This window comes from Talpa occidentalis, unplaced genomic scaffold (genome assembly GCF_014898055.3).
Source record: "Talpa occidentalis isolate TD23 unplaced genomic scaffold, MPIMG_talOcc4v2.1 talOcc4.9, whole genome shotgun sequence".
Lineage (NCBI taxonomy): Eukaryota > Metazoa > Chordata > Mammalia > Eulipotyphla > Talpidae > Talpa > Talpa occidentalis.
This window is the reverse complement of record NW_023605305.1, coordinates 96681877-96698852: the sequence shown is the minus strand read 5'-3', so window position 1 is coordinate 96698852 and position 16976 is coordinate 96681877. Positions and strand designations below refer to the sequence as shown.

At 36.7% G+C, this 16976-nt stretch overlaps 1 protein-coding gene across 1 annotated transcript in view; it reads right to left on the bottom strand.

Annotated features, from left to right (window-relative positions):
• Positions 1-741: 741 nt before the first annotated feature.
• The window catches only part of TLCD4 (TLC domain containing 4), an 89319-nt gene continuing 73084 nt past the window's right edge, over positions 742-16976 (bottom strand). The window contains 2 exon segments of the mRNA XM_054690942.1: positions 742-6457; positions 16121-16194. Coding sequence (XP_054546917.1) covers positions 6139-6457; positions 16121-16194 — 393 coding nt within the window. The 3' untranslated portion in view covers positions 742-6138.

Genomic DNA, 16976 nt, shown 5'->3' with positions numbered 1-16976 from the left:
GCATATTTTTGTAAAGACTGGAGGAGAATAAAAGGTGACTCATTTTCCAGACAGCCTGAGGTTTGGGAGAGACCGTCCATTCACATTTGTTTAGAGGGGTTCTGGACCTGTGTAATTTTACCTGTAGCTTATTTTCCTGACAGCTGTGGCAACTATTTTAATTTTGATATTCAGCTGTTCCTTTGCCAGTCTTGACACAACATTTTAGGCATGCTCTGAAGCATGACTCATGAAACTCTCCAAAAGCCAAAGCACTTCAGCATTCTATTCAATTAGAACTCTGCTTCCTGATCTACAGGATATTCTCAGACCAAGATGCAAGATTAAGACCACGGGCGATTTGAGAAGGTAGGAATTCCAGCCAAGACATTTGACAAAAAACACTAGAGACCACATGAGACGTCTAAGGGACAGAGGGAAGTAGATTAAAAACATAACTGCCAAAATTTTATATAATCTAAAAGGGCCTATTGATGAGGTAGCAACATTCCTCCCAGCGCCAAGCGTGACTAAGGTGTCTGCGGTGTCTCCTGGTTGACTACAGAGCTGAAACCTCAGGGAGACAAAAATGGGAGAAAGTGGGTGAGGGAACTCCACAGACATCTTGAAGATGAAATATTAACTTACCTTTAAGATTTAGGTGCTAAGAGCGATGATTTGATTTGAGGAAAATCTTTTTTATTATCAATCTATTGATTGATTACTATTAAAGTGCATTCCTTGCAGACTCAAATATTTGCACTAAATAATTGTGATTTTATTAATTTTTTTTCCCACAAAATACAAAGCTTTGCACCACATTCTAGTAGTGTTGTAACACAGGAAAATCCCAAGGTTTTCAGTAGGGGGGAGGGTAATTTACATACATTGATTTTATACATGTTCTTAAAATTAATATTAAATGATATTATCATGACAAAATATGCCAACCTTGTATAACATGCATATTATTGCTTGGTACTTGCATATACTTTGAAATGGCACACATACAAAGTATACAAACATTTCAAAAATTTAAGGGAAATATATAGAGAGAGTTATTAATCCTTCCAAATAAAGCACAACCTGAAACCAAAATAAATAATACTAAATTGCTACTTTAATTGCTAATAAAATCTAAGTAACACTGATTTATAAATTACCTAGTCATACATTTTATAAATAAAAGTTCTTCAGCTTTATGGAAATAAATTAAATGTGTTCTCAAAATGTTTAATATATTCTGAAAGACTTTCAAAAATCTTTGACAAAAATTAATGCTATATGTTCTCAGGGAGAAAAATGTATAGCTATAGCTATAGCATTTACTGCAGTTTTCAAGTAACTTTTTCAAATTAAATTCATGTCTAAAAGTCACTATTATTACAAATTCTTACTAGTAATTGCTAAAAAAACCCCTCATAATTCATTCTAGATACAATTTAGTAACAGTATTATCTATGCAAAAACTCCTTAACTAAAAAAGTAGACACGATCAAACTAGAGGCAAACCAAGCAAGAAAATATATAGCATATTTTATTTACAGTTGTTTTTAGACTTCATTAATGAATAAGTAGCAAATACTTCAACAAATGCACACTTAACTACAAAGAACTGCATAAAGATAGAAGAAAAAAAATACAGATGATTAACAAGTTTTCAGCCAGAGGTATCATATTTACTTATCTTTGTGATTTAGATATATTCCTCATTGTTTTTGGTCTTAAATAGAGGGCCTGAAATGAAAGGTGGGGGAATCAATGTAAACGTCTTCAATGCAAACAACCAACCTTTAGCAACTGCTTTCGGTTCTCTGCTACCCAAAGGATCTTCCAATAAAGGTACTATTTACCATAAAAGCCAGGAGAGGCAGTTTGAGGGGTCGCCTAGACAGGGATAGGGCTCAAGTCCTTGGGTGTTTGTTTACTTTGGAAAAACCCTGAGTGATCCATTCGCTGGTACGTTTGCTTTCAAAAGAAATATGACCATAACAGAGTTTGTTCAATTAAAGGGTAAGATTCAATAACACGGCCACACACCAACGCCCCTTCTTAGAACATCTTTCTAACACAGAGCTAGTCAGTTCCTCCTCCTTCCTGTCATGGGCCTTAGGGAAGAACATTTAGATAACTTACATGCCTCCCATGAATCCTCAGCTGAAACATGTTGCCAAGCACTTATTGTTAAACCAGTTTAAGAGATTATAGATGCTTCTCAACCAAGCCATAACATTAGCTTTGCCTTAGGTTGTAAGCAAGTCTTGTTAATACTAACCGGCTTTGACATTACAGCCTCTTAGCAGATTATGGTTTGTGTAATAGCTACTTAAACTTATCACGTTGCATTTTTCAGTGAACAAACATATTTCTAAACTTGGCATAATAAGACTGGAAGCTTACAGGGGAGGAGAGTCCTCAAAAGTTGACCAAGAAAAGTGTTGGTAGAAGGGAGAGAGGGCCAGTGAAGTCTTTAGGGTATTAGGCAGAAGAGATAGGAGGGAAGAAGGATTCGGAGAAAACTTCAGGGAGGAGCATCATGGCTTTTAAGGGAAAAGCAGCTGCGGTGCCTCCTCCAGCTCCAGGTCCTGCTGGCTGTTCATTGCTCTCACACTGTCATGTGTTTCACATCAGAACTCACTTTCAGTAGCTTCAGTGTGCCTCAGCCAAGCTGCTCAAGGTTAAGGCTGGAAGGTGAACTTGTGCCCAGGCGTTGGAACACAGGAAGGGCCTGGATCTCACTATTGTGCTGGTTTGTCTCTGTTGATAAATACTGACAATTTCTGATAAAGGTACATGGTTTTGCTTCTCACGGAATCCAAAACACATACATAGTCTTCTACGAAGTGTAATGTACGGTTCAACAATTCCACGGACCTCTCAATTCCACCCAATAGACTAAATCACTTAGAGCCTATTTGAATGAATATTAATACACTTGGAGTTAAGAGTAACCTGATGGGGGAATTCAAATATTACATCAATTAAAACTAAATAAATGAACTTAAAATAGAGAGTAACCTAGAAACCGAAGTATGTTCAAATATTTATTTTAAAAGTATCTCTTGGACCATGTTTTTCTCACAAGTGTGAAAGAGAACATGAAATATTACAACACACTTTGCCCTACTTAACTCCATGAAAAGAATGTTTCTCAGTGTGTAACAAATGGTGTAACCGGCAGTAAAGCTGCCTCTTTACACCAGTGAGAAACCATACTCCAGTGCCCAACTCACTGCAAAGACAGTGTATAATGTTAAGACTGACACTTTAGCAAAAATTTGATTTCAGTCAAATAGATTATTAAAAATTTAGAAAATAGTTTGATTCAAATGCCTATACACAAGGCAGTTTCTAAAGCTAGATCTTTACAACAGTACAGGGTCATCCATCATGTATCAGTCACCCTTAGGCATGGCAAAAATATGGTTGTTTCTTTTAACAAAGGGCTAGTACATAAAATTAAAATAAAAACTTAATTTCAACTTTCTGTAAATTCTCTTTCATAATTTATGCAAGAGTTAATTTCCTTGCACACATATAACTCCAATTTGAGTTTTAAATAAATAAAAACAAGACTCATAAGGCTCATTAAAAAGATTTTAAACACAAGAATGCAAACTCTATAAACTCAAGTTCATCATTTTTTTAATCTCCCAAATAAAATATCTAATGCAGAATCTATGATCATGCATGCTATTTAATTTTCATTCATTTTCAAAATTTTGTAAGAATCATTATTTTCTATTTCATGTTCAAAATGCATCTTTATGGTTATAGGTTGTCACTAATCTTTTTCTACAAAAATATAATTACTTAAAAATTTGTACCAATTTGCTTTTATTTTCTATAAATATGTTAACAGAGTTGTTAAATATTAGAATGCCTAATAGAAATAAATGAATCCATGTAGTCAAAATACTTAATATGTAAAATGTCTAGCAAAAAGTTTATCATTTAACAAATGAAAAGTTCATTGTTTAATAAATGATATGTTGTCTTCAACTACTTGTATCTTAGGATGGTAGGTACAAACAGCAAAGTATAGCTTCCAGAAGGGTCTGACTAAACAAGCCTAGCAGTTTGTAGGGCCTTTTCTATTTCGTGTCTGTGGAATGAGGACATATGTAGAATCTACATTTGAATATTGAATCTGGAGGTTGGCTGGCTTCATGTGGCCAGCCCAAAGTAAGGACTGTTGACAAAGGATAAAAAACAAATGTTAGTTCAAAACATTGATATTTTAAATACACTTATTTAATGAGCAGCCACACTAAAGAAAAATACTGTCCATGAAAATAAAAACTCTAAGCATGACATAGCAAATATAAAAACTGAAATTGCTATGCAGACACTCAATAATACAGTTTTATGTTGTCTTCATTTTGATGGTGGTTTTAAAATCTGTGTTCAGAAACTATAGAAATATCCAAAGAGTCAAAAATATTTCAAATTTTGTTTGTCTCCAGGAATGGATTTCCAAAATAGTTTTCTAATATAAATGTTTTACTTTTAAAAATCCAGTTTTCTGGCAAAAGAGAGAGAAAAGAACGAGATAAAACCACATATTCCCTGCCCCCTCTAAACAACCAATAGATATTAAAGTGCCTCTGATGTGGAAGGCACTAAATTTAATAACAAATTATTGATGTAATATTAGTAGCTTTAAAAACAAATATCCATCTTTTACATTACTTTGTCTTTCAAACATAAATGTACCTAGTCTAAGCCAACAATCGTATCATTTAGTTACTAACCTTTTTTAAAATGTAAAATGTATTAGGTTCTGTCAGCATTAGGCCACCAAATCAAACAAATGAAAGTCTTAATAAAGCCAACCTCCCTTCATCAGCACAACACAAAGAATGTGAATGAAATATTCTCTTTCAAACTGAGAAACCTAATGGATTAGATCTTTTGATTTGGCTTGATTAAATTCAAGTATTCACCCTTGGTTAAATTAAACTTTTTTTCTTAGGTAAGAACAATCATTAAAGTCAAATATCTGAGAAAAATAAATATAGGCAACAACAGTTAACTACATAACATTTAGGCACATAGGTTGCAAGAACCAAATCAAAAGCAAACACATCTACTCACACAAACAAAAACAAAAAAAACCAGTCTTGAGTCATTTATGATCATATAAGACAATACTGATAATCAGAATACTTGGATTAAATGATAAATTTTTTCTTTAAGAAAAATAGAAATTCAAAGCACTCAAAATGCTCATTAAGCAGGGTGCAAACTGTGAATTAAACACAAATACTGATTTTTCTGTAGTTTTGTTTCATCAAGAAGAGGCCTACCTTAGAAGCATGATAAACACATATTGCTAAGACTTTGGTAGTGATGATGCTGGGTTCCGAACTCTAGGAAGATTTTGCAAATAGAAATGATATTTTTTTTAAATCATTCCTCCACTTAGCCTAAATAGTCATCTATAACATGCATTTTTAGAGGACCTCTTAGGAAGGTCTATAAGATCTGCCTTAAACCTTACTATAAAATAAAAAGCAATCTTTTCATAAAATGCTAAAAATCAAAATAATAAAGTGACATATGAAAAATCTAAAAGTGCAGGAAGTATTTCCCGTGACCAAAGTAACTAAAATTTCCCAAAGTAAAATACTGTATCATTAATAGATAGCATATCTGAAATGAAAAATACATCGCTTCTAATAGCCTAAAAAAATTCCAACAATTTAGAAAATAAACTCTACTCAAGTATTGACAGCCATAGTAAGAAATGAGTATGGATCAATAAAATGTTGACAGCTATTTCTAGATGTAAAAGCATCTTCCATTCTTTTAGCAAAATTGGTGACATAAAAGTAAGTGCACCAAATTAGCATGGCCATCTTGTCACAGAGAAAAATACCAATGCAGATTAACAGATTCCTGAAAAGATTCACCACTATATTTATAATTTTTTATTTAAATCTTTAAGAGTTTTTCATGCTTATAATGCAGAAGGAAATCAGAAATCTTGGGATAAAAACTAACTTTACTTTCTCTTTTCTAAAGGTTAAAAAAAGATACCAAAGTACTGGGTAACAAGTATAATTAATAAAGAAGCACAAGAACATGCCAAGAATTCATCATATCAGCAGATACAATGCAGGTAGTAATGAAGTATGTGAATCAACAGCCCCACTGTTAGTCAAGCTTTCCATTCTGAAGACGATTTTTGGCATTCTCTTGTCTGATGAGAGAGATGACTTTGATGCACCCCTTTGAAATTTTGATCATCCACATGACATTCATCACATCCAAAACAAAACAAGTGGTGACCCAGGAATACTGGATTAATGTTCCAAGCCTTAAGTACGGTTCTGTTCCAAACACATTATAGAGGAGGATATAGGTCGGCGGTATGGCAGCAATCCGCACCATGAAGAACACCACGGTCATGAGGATCCCATTGATGACGTTAGCCTTGGCAAACTTAGGATACCCTAGAACTTCAAAGAACCACCTGGACAAAAATCAAAGAAAGATCGCATCAACTACACATCTTTGAGGCTTAGCCATTTTAATTTTAGGTTTTAGTCTTTAAAATTCAGTGAACATCCCTCTAAAATTTATATGGTGAGGTAAAGGGCCTTGAATAGCCAAGTATTACTAAAACAGAACAAAGCTGGTGGGCTCACACCATCCAATTTCAAGAGTTACTATAAAGGTACAGCAATCACCATAGCATGCCAATTTTGAAAGAACAAATCAATCAATGGAACAAAACAGAGCCCAGAAATAGACCTACACATTTACACTCAACTAATTTTTGGTACAAAGGTAATTCAATGGAAAAAGGATAGTCTTCTCAAAAAAGATGTGAGGCAGTCTCTGCCTCACATCTAACACAAAATTTAACTCAAAATGGATCACAGACTTAAATGAAAATGCAAAACTAGAAATTTCTAGAAACTTCTAGAAGAAAATGGGAAAAACATACAAGCTCTTGGGTTTAGTGACAGAATTTTAGATATAACAACAAACATATGATCCACAGAAGAAAATAATGCTAAGTTGGGCTTCACTAAAATTAAAAACTTTCTCTGTGAAGGGCACTGTTAAGAGTATTTAAAAAAAAAAAACACCAGTGTATGGGTGTTTTTGGTTTTTTTTATTCTCTTAACAGTGCCTTTCACAGACCTCAGCCAGGTGACAAGGTGAATATCAACAATGGTAAGTCATGTTTATAGCATGTAGTGATGAGAATGCTTCTTCTGTGGTCTTCCTCCACAAACCCCAAACATAATTCAAATCTAATCATGAGGAAAAGATAAGACAAACCCAAATTGAGAAATATTCTATAAAACAGCTGAACAGGACTCCTCAAAACTGACAAGATTATCAAAAAATAATGAAAGTCTGAGAAACTGTCACAACCAAGAGGAGTTTAAGGAGAAATGACAGCAAAATGTAATGTATTCTGGTGTCAACAGAAAAATATCCTTAGGTAAAAACTAAGGAAATTTGAATAATTATTAAGACAGGTACAAAAGAAAAGCCAGCCAATTGTGTGTATTTGGTACCCTCTGCCAACCCTACAAAGAAATCTGTCTTTGGTCATTTAGCATTTCTTCCTCCCCCTTCTAAAGGAATCTAGTTTTCTGGGAGTTGACTGTGCAGCATGGTTCCCACTACAATCAGTGAGAAAAGAGGATTTCTCTAGTTGAGCTCACATTTGGAAAGAGGAGAAAGAGCTACTTGCAGGTAGAGAAAAAAAAGTGAGAAAAGAGGATATAAGCAAAGAATCAGTCCCCATGTGGAATTGGTTGGATGAGTTTTAGGATCAAGAGTCAGATGCTGTAGGGAACCTTGGGAAAGCTGTGGGGTCCAGGAGGTACTGTGAGTTCAAGAGGAATGAAGAGAATTTTAAGAAGCATTGCTGTGAGTAACAAGCTGCATCTTTGTTGAAGTCCTTGGAAACATGCCAATAAGGAAGGATTTGGCTGCTGTACTGTTTCTGGGATTCTACACGGAGACCGGGCCCCGAGTTGACCCCAGTTATATCTTGGCTGCAAATATAATTCTCTATATTTAATAAACTACTGTATTTAATAACAACTGTATTTAATAAATATTAATTCTGAATTTTAGGAGTTTAGGAACCTAGTTTGAGAAACACTGTCCTTCATCCCAGTATTATTTTGGTTCCGCTCTAACTTCTAACTACCTCTTCTAACAATCCATTCAGATGCTCTGTTTGTCCTTTTATCCAGTGTCTCTACCAAACTCATCACCGTCCTTCTTAGTCTTCCTAACCCTCTACCTTCTTTCAATGGGCCATTCCTCCAGGTTCAGAGCAAGAGTGATCTTAAATTGTCCCTTTCTCTATGTCTAATTTCTTACTCATTGCCAGTTTTACTTCTTCTTCCCTCAAAATCTGTTTTGTCATCTCTCTATCCCTATAGCATAATTTGGACTTTCACTTATTTTCTGGACTAATGAAACTACACCATTCATTCACACAACTAAGAGCTGAATGCTACCCACTAACACAACCTTTACCTCGAGCCTTAAAATCTATACTACAAATACCCAAACTAGAATTATTCTGGGCTATTTTCAGTACATCTTTTCTTCACTGTAATATCTTCTCACTGTCTCCGGGGTGACATTCAACAAGCTCCCTGGCATCTACACCCTCTGTGCATGTCCACCCTCCTCCGAAGACATACTCTCTGGTCCTACAAGTGTTATGAAGTTTCTTTCACACAGTGTGTTTATGCCATTTTTCAAAAACTTATCTTTATTCCTTTCCCTTAAATGGAGGGTATCCCATTCCCTTCAACCTATTAAAAAAAAATCTAAACATTTAAAGTATGTACCCCATCTTTTTGGTGAAATTCTGCATGACAAGTACTCGTCAATAGTGGCCTCAAAATGCAGTCAATGGATGCCTGAGACTTTGGGGATGTCTGCAAGGGAAAACTATTGTTTGCAATAATATTCTAATACAAGAATATTATCTGTCTTTTTTATTGTACTGATTTTAAACTGATGGTGCAAAGCACTGGTGGATAAAACTTGATGCTTTAGTACAAAGCATGGCAATGGCACAAAATGGTAGTAGGAAACATTGTTTTCTTTACCACCACATATTTACAGCCTTTTATGTGCATGTCTTTTTAATGTTCTATATGCTGAAATGGGGAGCACACATCAAGCAGGTCTGCTGCAAAGTACAGTTATTGTCAGGAGGAAAAACCCTTGGATGATGATTTAACTGTGAGCTCAGCTCCCCAGTTTTTCCATGGAACACCATTTTTACTTGAAAGGATGACTGACAAACTACAGTTATTTAGACCTGGGTATTTGGCAGACATTTTCTCAAAAATGAACATGATGAATTTGTCACATCAAGGAAAGAAACTTAACAGTTTGTTGCCAATAATGAAATTTGCATTTACAAACAGAAACTAGGATTGGGCCTCCCTGGTGGCGCAAGGGGTTAAGCACAGCACTGTGAAGCAATCCGCAGCCTCTGCAGCACAAGTTCGATCCCCGGCAGGCTAAGGAGTTGCCCACATGGTGTAGCAGACCTCTCCTGTCTCACCCTCTGCTCTCTTCAGCAGTGTGTTTTTTCAGTCAGTCTGCCTGTTCTGCTCCCCACTCTGTCTCTAGTGAATCCTATCACACACACCCCACCTCTGGCCTGTACCCCAGCTCTTGTGTGCATAATAAATAAATCTTTAAAAAAAAAACTAGGATTTTGGAAAACGTGTATATGCTACCGTCAGTTTGACAGCCTCCAAGTACTTCACAATTTTTCAAATGAAATCAATGGTGATATTAACTAATGTGGGTTTTTAAAATATTATTTAACAAATTCATCACCATTTGGAAAACAATATTTTCCAGATGACCAAGGCATCATGATAAAAAATTATGCAAGGATGGATAGAAGATTCAAGTGCAAGAGAGTCCAATGAATTTGAATAAAACAGTGAACAAAATGTTTACTGATAAGGTTTCAGAGTCTACATTTAAGAAATTTTAGGAAACCAACTCTTGGTATATTTTGGTATAATATTAAAGAAGAATACCCACAATTATTCAAAAGACTAGTAAAATACTCTTCCCTTTCCCAACTACATTATTAACTCTGAGAGGTGAGGTTTTTTTCATATTCTTCAACCAAAACATTTCACAATAGACTGAAAACAGAAGTGGACTTGAGCATACAGTTGGATCCTATCAAGATACACACTGGAGAGTCACACAAATGTACAACACTGTTCCCAATAAAATTAGATTCGTTTTCACAGTGCAATTATTTTTCACCAAAAAAACTCATTATGGGGCCTCCCTGGTGGCCTAGGGGTTAAGTCTCAGCACTATCACTACTAACGTCTGAGTTCCATCCAGGGAGCTAACCCACATGGCGCACCAGACATCTCCTGTCTCGCCCGCTGCTCTCCTCAGCAGTGTATTTCAGTAGATGTGCCTGCTCTGCTCCCCACTCTGTCTCTGGTGAATCCTCTCACCCCCTGCACCTCTGGCTTACCCTCAGTTTTTCTATGCAAAAACAAAAACCAAAAAAACTTATTATGTTAACATGAAAAAATATTTCAATATCAACTGAATTAACAAATATTTATTTTTAATTTCCAATTAGGTAACTATTAATAAATACAGATCCGCAGAGGAATACAGGTGAGTGTGGTAACATACACCTGAAGAGGTAGGAGCCTGTATTTCTGAATCATATACAGTGTTGTAAAAACAAACATTACCTCAATAAAGAAAAATTTTCTTACATAGGTAAAGCCCTCAGAAACAGTAAGCTCATTCAGGATCTCATTTATGAGATCAACAATTTTGAAAACAGATGTTTTATATCATTAATACTAGCACTTTTTTCTTGCCCTTTTTCACACAGTATCTCATTTTACTACTTCATTATTTTTAATCTTATTTTCTCAAACATAAACATGACACTAGATGCCAGACTGAAAGTCCCAGAAGGAGGAACTGGGTCACTTAGCAAATATTCAATTTTTTTTTTATCGAGTTTACATTGGTTACACATTGGTTTACAGCACTGTATATGATTTAGAAATACAGGATCACACCCTCTAGATATACTGAATGAATACATTAAAGAGCCTCGGTACAAAGTTTTTGGAAATTTATAAATAAATATAATGACAATTTATAAATATGTCCTCGTAACAGATAAGGGAATTTATGTAAGAAAGAAGTTACCTCTGTTAAATGACTTTTTATAAAAGAAACCAAATGTAGGGTATAAGTCAGCAGTAGAAATTTAATTGAAGTCCAGGTGTCTAAGCTTTATTTCAGTCTTCTTTTACTCAATACCCTACCATACGCATCCCACATCATTTAAAGCTCTAAAATAGAGAGAATATAAAAATACCACAAACTATACAGAAAATAATTAAACTATGAAAAATTCTAACAGTGAGTAAGTAAGTGTGCTCAGTTTTGTTATAATCTACGTACTGCTTCATGGTACCATTTCTTACTCATATTTCAGCCCCACTTCTCATTTTTCTTAATTTACAAAAGACTCAAAGCTTTTAGATAAAGGTATAACTTTTTATTATAAAATAATAGATTAACTATAATATTATGATTTCTCCAAAAGAGTTTCAACCAAAACCAAACTGCAGTTTAATGTCAAAGGTCATTTTCTCCTGTTTCAAAATTTCATCATCTGAATTCTATTCAAGTGATGGATGCTGCCAGAGTTTAACTGGTCACTTTTTAGGAATCTTTTATTCAAAAAGCAATCAAGTAACTACTATGTGCCAGACACTGTGTGGATGCTGAACCATGCAGACTTGAAAAGATGTGGTCCTTGATCTAATGAAATGCAGAGATAAATGACAGGAAAAAAGAGAGAGAAAAACTTCACAATGAAATGTATTAATCATAATGTTGTGATACGTCTCTAATACAGAAGCTCAAATATGGGATCCCCTGCCTACAAATAGAGGGGATTTAGTGCTAAAAATCATCCTGGCCCAGTCTTGAAGGATGAGTAAGGAACCACAGCCTTCCCAGCAGATGGACAAGTCTGGAGTGAAAGGAGATTTCTTTTTTTTTAAAGATTTATTTATTTATTTATACATACAAGCACTGGGTACAGTCAGAAGCGCGGGAAGGTGAGAGAATTCACCAGAGCCAGAGCGGGGAGCAGAGCAGGCAGAAGGACCGAAGTACACTGCTGAGGGGAGCAGCGGGCGGCAGGAGAGGTCTGCGCGCCATGTGGGACCCTCCTCCAGTGGCCGGGGAGCAGCCGGGGATCGAACCGGCGCTGCAGAGGCTGCGGGCAGCTTCGCAACCCAGTGCTCAACCACTGCGCCACCGGGGAGGCCCTGAAAGGAGATTTTTGAGGGAAAATATGTAAGAAGGAGACAAGCCAGTTCAAGTTGAAGAGCTTCCTGTGTCCATACGCTGCACAGCCACTGCACAGCACTGAGGACACAACACGAGCAGCTGCATGTTAATTTCTGTGTTTTAGGAGGTCGCCAGAAGACAGTAACAAAAGAGAGATGAAAGAGAAACAGAACTGGAGGCAGGTAGATGGTCTAGAAAAGGGATCAGCAAACTCCTATAATCTGACAGTGAACATAAAGTTGGAAGCCACCCACTCTCTGCCACAACTAATCAGCTCTACCCTGCAGTCATGGTAAACAAAGAAGCATGGCTGTGTCCTAAGAAATCTTCACCCACAAGCACAGAAAACAGGTAGCAGATTTGATCCTTGAGCCGGTTTGTCAACCTCTAGAACACCACTGTCCAAAGGAATTTTTTGCAATAATGGGAATGTTCTATAAATATGCTACCCAATTCAGTAGCCAGTAGTCACATGAGGCTATGTAGCACTTTCATTTGAACATTTGTTGCTTTTCTTTTTTTTAGAGGAACTGAGTTTTAAATTCTATTTAATTTTGTTATTGTGCAACAATGATTTCAATAAAGAAAAATATGCTTCTGAGAAAAATAACTGACTCGGTTCATCTGTGAACAAAGCAATCTGATATTTAATGACATGTGAGTAGTCACATGTGGCTTGTTGGTATTGTACTGGACAGTTAAAGGTTAGAGGCTGGTACAGTAGCCAAGGCAAGAGATAATGAACTAAAGCAGTGACAGTAAAGATGGACAGGACGTGGCACAGGCAAGAAATATTTAGGAGGTGAGGATCTGATGATGGCAGGATCTGATGATGGAGTTACAGGTGAAAGAGAAACAGGCAAAGATGATTCCTGTGTGTTGAACAGGGGTAGTCAAGGGGATGGCTGGGGTACACACTAAACAGGAGAAGAGAGTATAAAAGAACAGAAAGGAAAATATGTTGCATTCTATTTTAGACATGCTGAATTTGATGTGCCACCTGGAAGGAGAAAACACTTGATAATACTATGAGGAAGTAGTTATATTACATATGCTCTTTTTATAGAGAAAGCAACTGTGTTAAATAACTTGTACAAGAGGTCATAGCAGTAAGGGGCAAGGCTGAATTGCAACGTGAATTTATATGATTCTGAAATTCATACATCGTCCATGATACCACGATGAGCAAAGAGATAATAGCTGAAACTTTGAAAGTAGAAGAATTCACCCAGGGAGAAGGAATAGCCATGGGCCCCAGAAGAGGCCTCTGGGGAACCCTAGGATTTATGGAACTATCCCTTCTAAAGAAAACTCAGAGGATAGCAGAGAAATACAAGATCCAGGTGAAGGCAGCATCATGGAAGCAAAGGGAGTGAGACATTAAAGTAGGGGGTGATCAATAGTTTTGAGTCCACAGGAAGATACAGTTAAGACAGGCACCAGAGAGAGGTCATTGGATTTTACAACTGTAACAGTTCCAGCAAAATGACAGAGGAAAATCTTAATTGTAATAAGATAAAGAGTAAAAAAGCCAGGACAAAGTAAAGAAAGCAAACTATAAGTTACACACTTCCAGTACTTACTAGGTTTTAGCTAGTATTGTATACTAGCTATTTAGCATACTGGATATGTACTGTGCCAGGTGCTTTACAAGTATAATCCCATTTAAGCTACACAATAAACTATAACATCTACAGGTATCATGATGCCTGTTTTATGGGTAAGAAAATTGAAGCTGAGAGAAGTTAAATAACCTTCCATTCACAAACAATGGTAAGTGGAAGATCCTGGCTCTGAACCCAAGTCTTCTGACTTCAAAGAACATTCTTTTCCTCCACATATTCACATTATGATGGCAGAGGTTTAAATGGCCAAGCCCCAAGAACTTGAAGAAATAACATTATAACATATAAAATATTGGTGAACAAAATAAGCAGGACATAAGTATTTGGGAGAGAAAAAGCAAATCAGCTGATCTATAATCCATTCTCTTCTGCATCAGCACCAACTTCCCTTTGGCAAGAGAAAAGACAGATGATCAGGCTAACTGCTTGATAAACAAACATACTAATGACAGACCTCCTGATAAATAGACTAATTAGTTGTATTCAAAACAGGAGTCTTCATCAATAGAATGCTTTTATATATACTTAGTGTAGGACTGCTTAGGGTGTATGAACCTAGAATGGACAGATTTATGAGGGCTGAACTGCGGAATGTGACATAAGCTATGTAGCAATCTGCATATTAAATCAAAAGAGCTCCTTCTGTATCAGTGATAAGAACTACACTCACCTTAGAAATATGCTTAGAGACTACATAAGTGACAGTGTTTCAGAGGGTACCCAGAGCAAAGAAGGACCTAGGGAGCCATGCTGATGGCCCTTAAAACTCCCTGCTCTGCCAGTGCCTTGTGATTACCTGTGCCTTTGAGATCATCAGTGAGGCCTGATACAGGGTCAGCTCTAACTGGCTAGTCTAATCTGACACACCAAGTCTCTGAGATATCCCTATACTAAGTCACATAAGGCTACATGTAATTATGGGAACTTCCTCTGGGTTTGGCATTTTGACCTAAGACTTGAAGGATAGATGTATTTTTCAAAGACAAAGGGGAAACGGAGGATAGGAATAAAGGAAGAGAAGAGAGACTGTCCCATAGATGCATGAGATAGTAAGTCAGTACAAGACTGACTCTAATGAGTAGTAAGAACTAAGATTGGAGACATATGGAGCACATTAGAGAGAACTTCAAAAGTCAGAGAGGCGTCTAAACAGGATAGTTTTCAGTAAGAAAGCAAAGCACTGAAAGTGGAACACCAGGAGGATTACTCTGGTACTGCAGTGAGGAAGACTGAAGAGAGGATCTGGAATTAGGGAAGTCTATGAGAAAGTTATTGCAGTACTCAAACCACAGAGATCCTGCAGGCCATAAGCTAGGGCTATGGGTCTGGAATGAGAGGAAAAGCTAAGCATTACATAGGAAAAAAATCTGAAAACTTTGTTAAATAACAAAATAAAGGATAACAGTAATAAATCAATTGTCAAAGATGAGCAACTACCTTTCTCCAGAAGGTGGAGTTTAACTTATTCTTTCCTTTTGAGAGAGGCTATACTTCCTACCAGGCTTTGGAGAGTAAGGAGAAGGAAAACTTAACAGTGGAGAAACCTGGCAAACACCACCTCAACTCATGTATCAGACACCCACAGAGATGCTGTGACAAGACAGGCCCTTCATCTCCATAGGACTCCTGTCAAAACCCAAAGGAGGGGTAGGGATGATTAATAAATATTAACTAAGCCAGCTATGGAAGGTTCCAGGAATCTAAGGTGGGGTCAGAAAAGATTCTCAGCCAGAGGTGGGGCAGAGAAGATTATTGATCTTAGAAGACCAACCAACCCAATCCCTTGCCCTGGCAAAATGTACCATGTCTATGCAGGCATCTTTCCTTGTTCTCTTTTCCTTAATAAACTTGCCATGTCCTGATGAATGGGAACGTCTGCTGAATTCTTTTTCAGAAGGATCCAAGAACCCCATGCACTGAATATCATCTGAACTCCATCACTAGCACTACCACTTTCTACCTAGGGAATCTTGGCTAAGTTTCTCTCACCTACCAAAGACCTGGTTTCCTCACTTGTACAAAGTGATAAGAATTCATATCACATATTCTCATTTTTATATCTTGGAAAAAGATCCTAAAGTTTCCCCAAACTGAAAATTAACAGCACAACTTTGAAGTAATTAATGATACCAGTAACTTACCGCTGATTCACAAAAGGGCTGGACAGCTCTGCGAGCAGGCGAAAATTCCCAACATAGGCCAGTGCTCCATGACTCTGGATGATAAATAGAAAACAAAATGTCAGGGATAACATTCTTATCAGAATTTCCATTTGCTGAGGAAACATTTGAGAGCTTCTCAGCATCAAACATCAAAACAAACCAAGTCTGAAAACTGATTTTCTTCTTCATGAGAACATAGAAATGTCCTTAAAATTCTACAGCACTTTTGAAAGTCAGCATATTGTAAAATTATGTTCACTTAGGAAAACAGTTTTCAAGCAGCTGTCTCACGTTGAACTCATGAATTCTGCAAATGGCCATTACTAATGGCATTCTCAAAGGACAACAGAATGATCAAAATAGTGTATTTTAGAAGTTGAGGCATTTTGGAGCAACTAAGAGGCAACTAAGTTAAGAGAAACTTGTTTTTTATATTCATTAATAGAAGCACTTTTAAAAAAAATCTCAGGGTCTCCCCGGTGACGCAGCGATTGAGCTCTGGGTTGTGAAGTTGCCTGCAGCCTTTGCAGCGCCGGTTCGATCCCCGGCCACCGGGCGAGGGTCCCACATGGCGCACAGACCTCTCCTGCCACCCGCTGCTCCCCTCAGCAGTGTACTTCATCACTCTGCCTGGTCTGTTCCCCGCTTTGGCTCTGGTGAATTCTCTCACCCTCCCGCACTTCTGACTATACCCAGTGCTTGTATGAATAAATAAATCAATCTTTAAAAAATAAAAAAAAATCTCAGAAATATACTTAACATCCTAAATAACAATATACAAGTCTGTGGGCAGATAAGTATTTGTCAGCTAAAACAACACTGAATTATCATATTT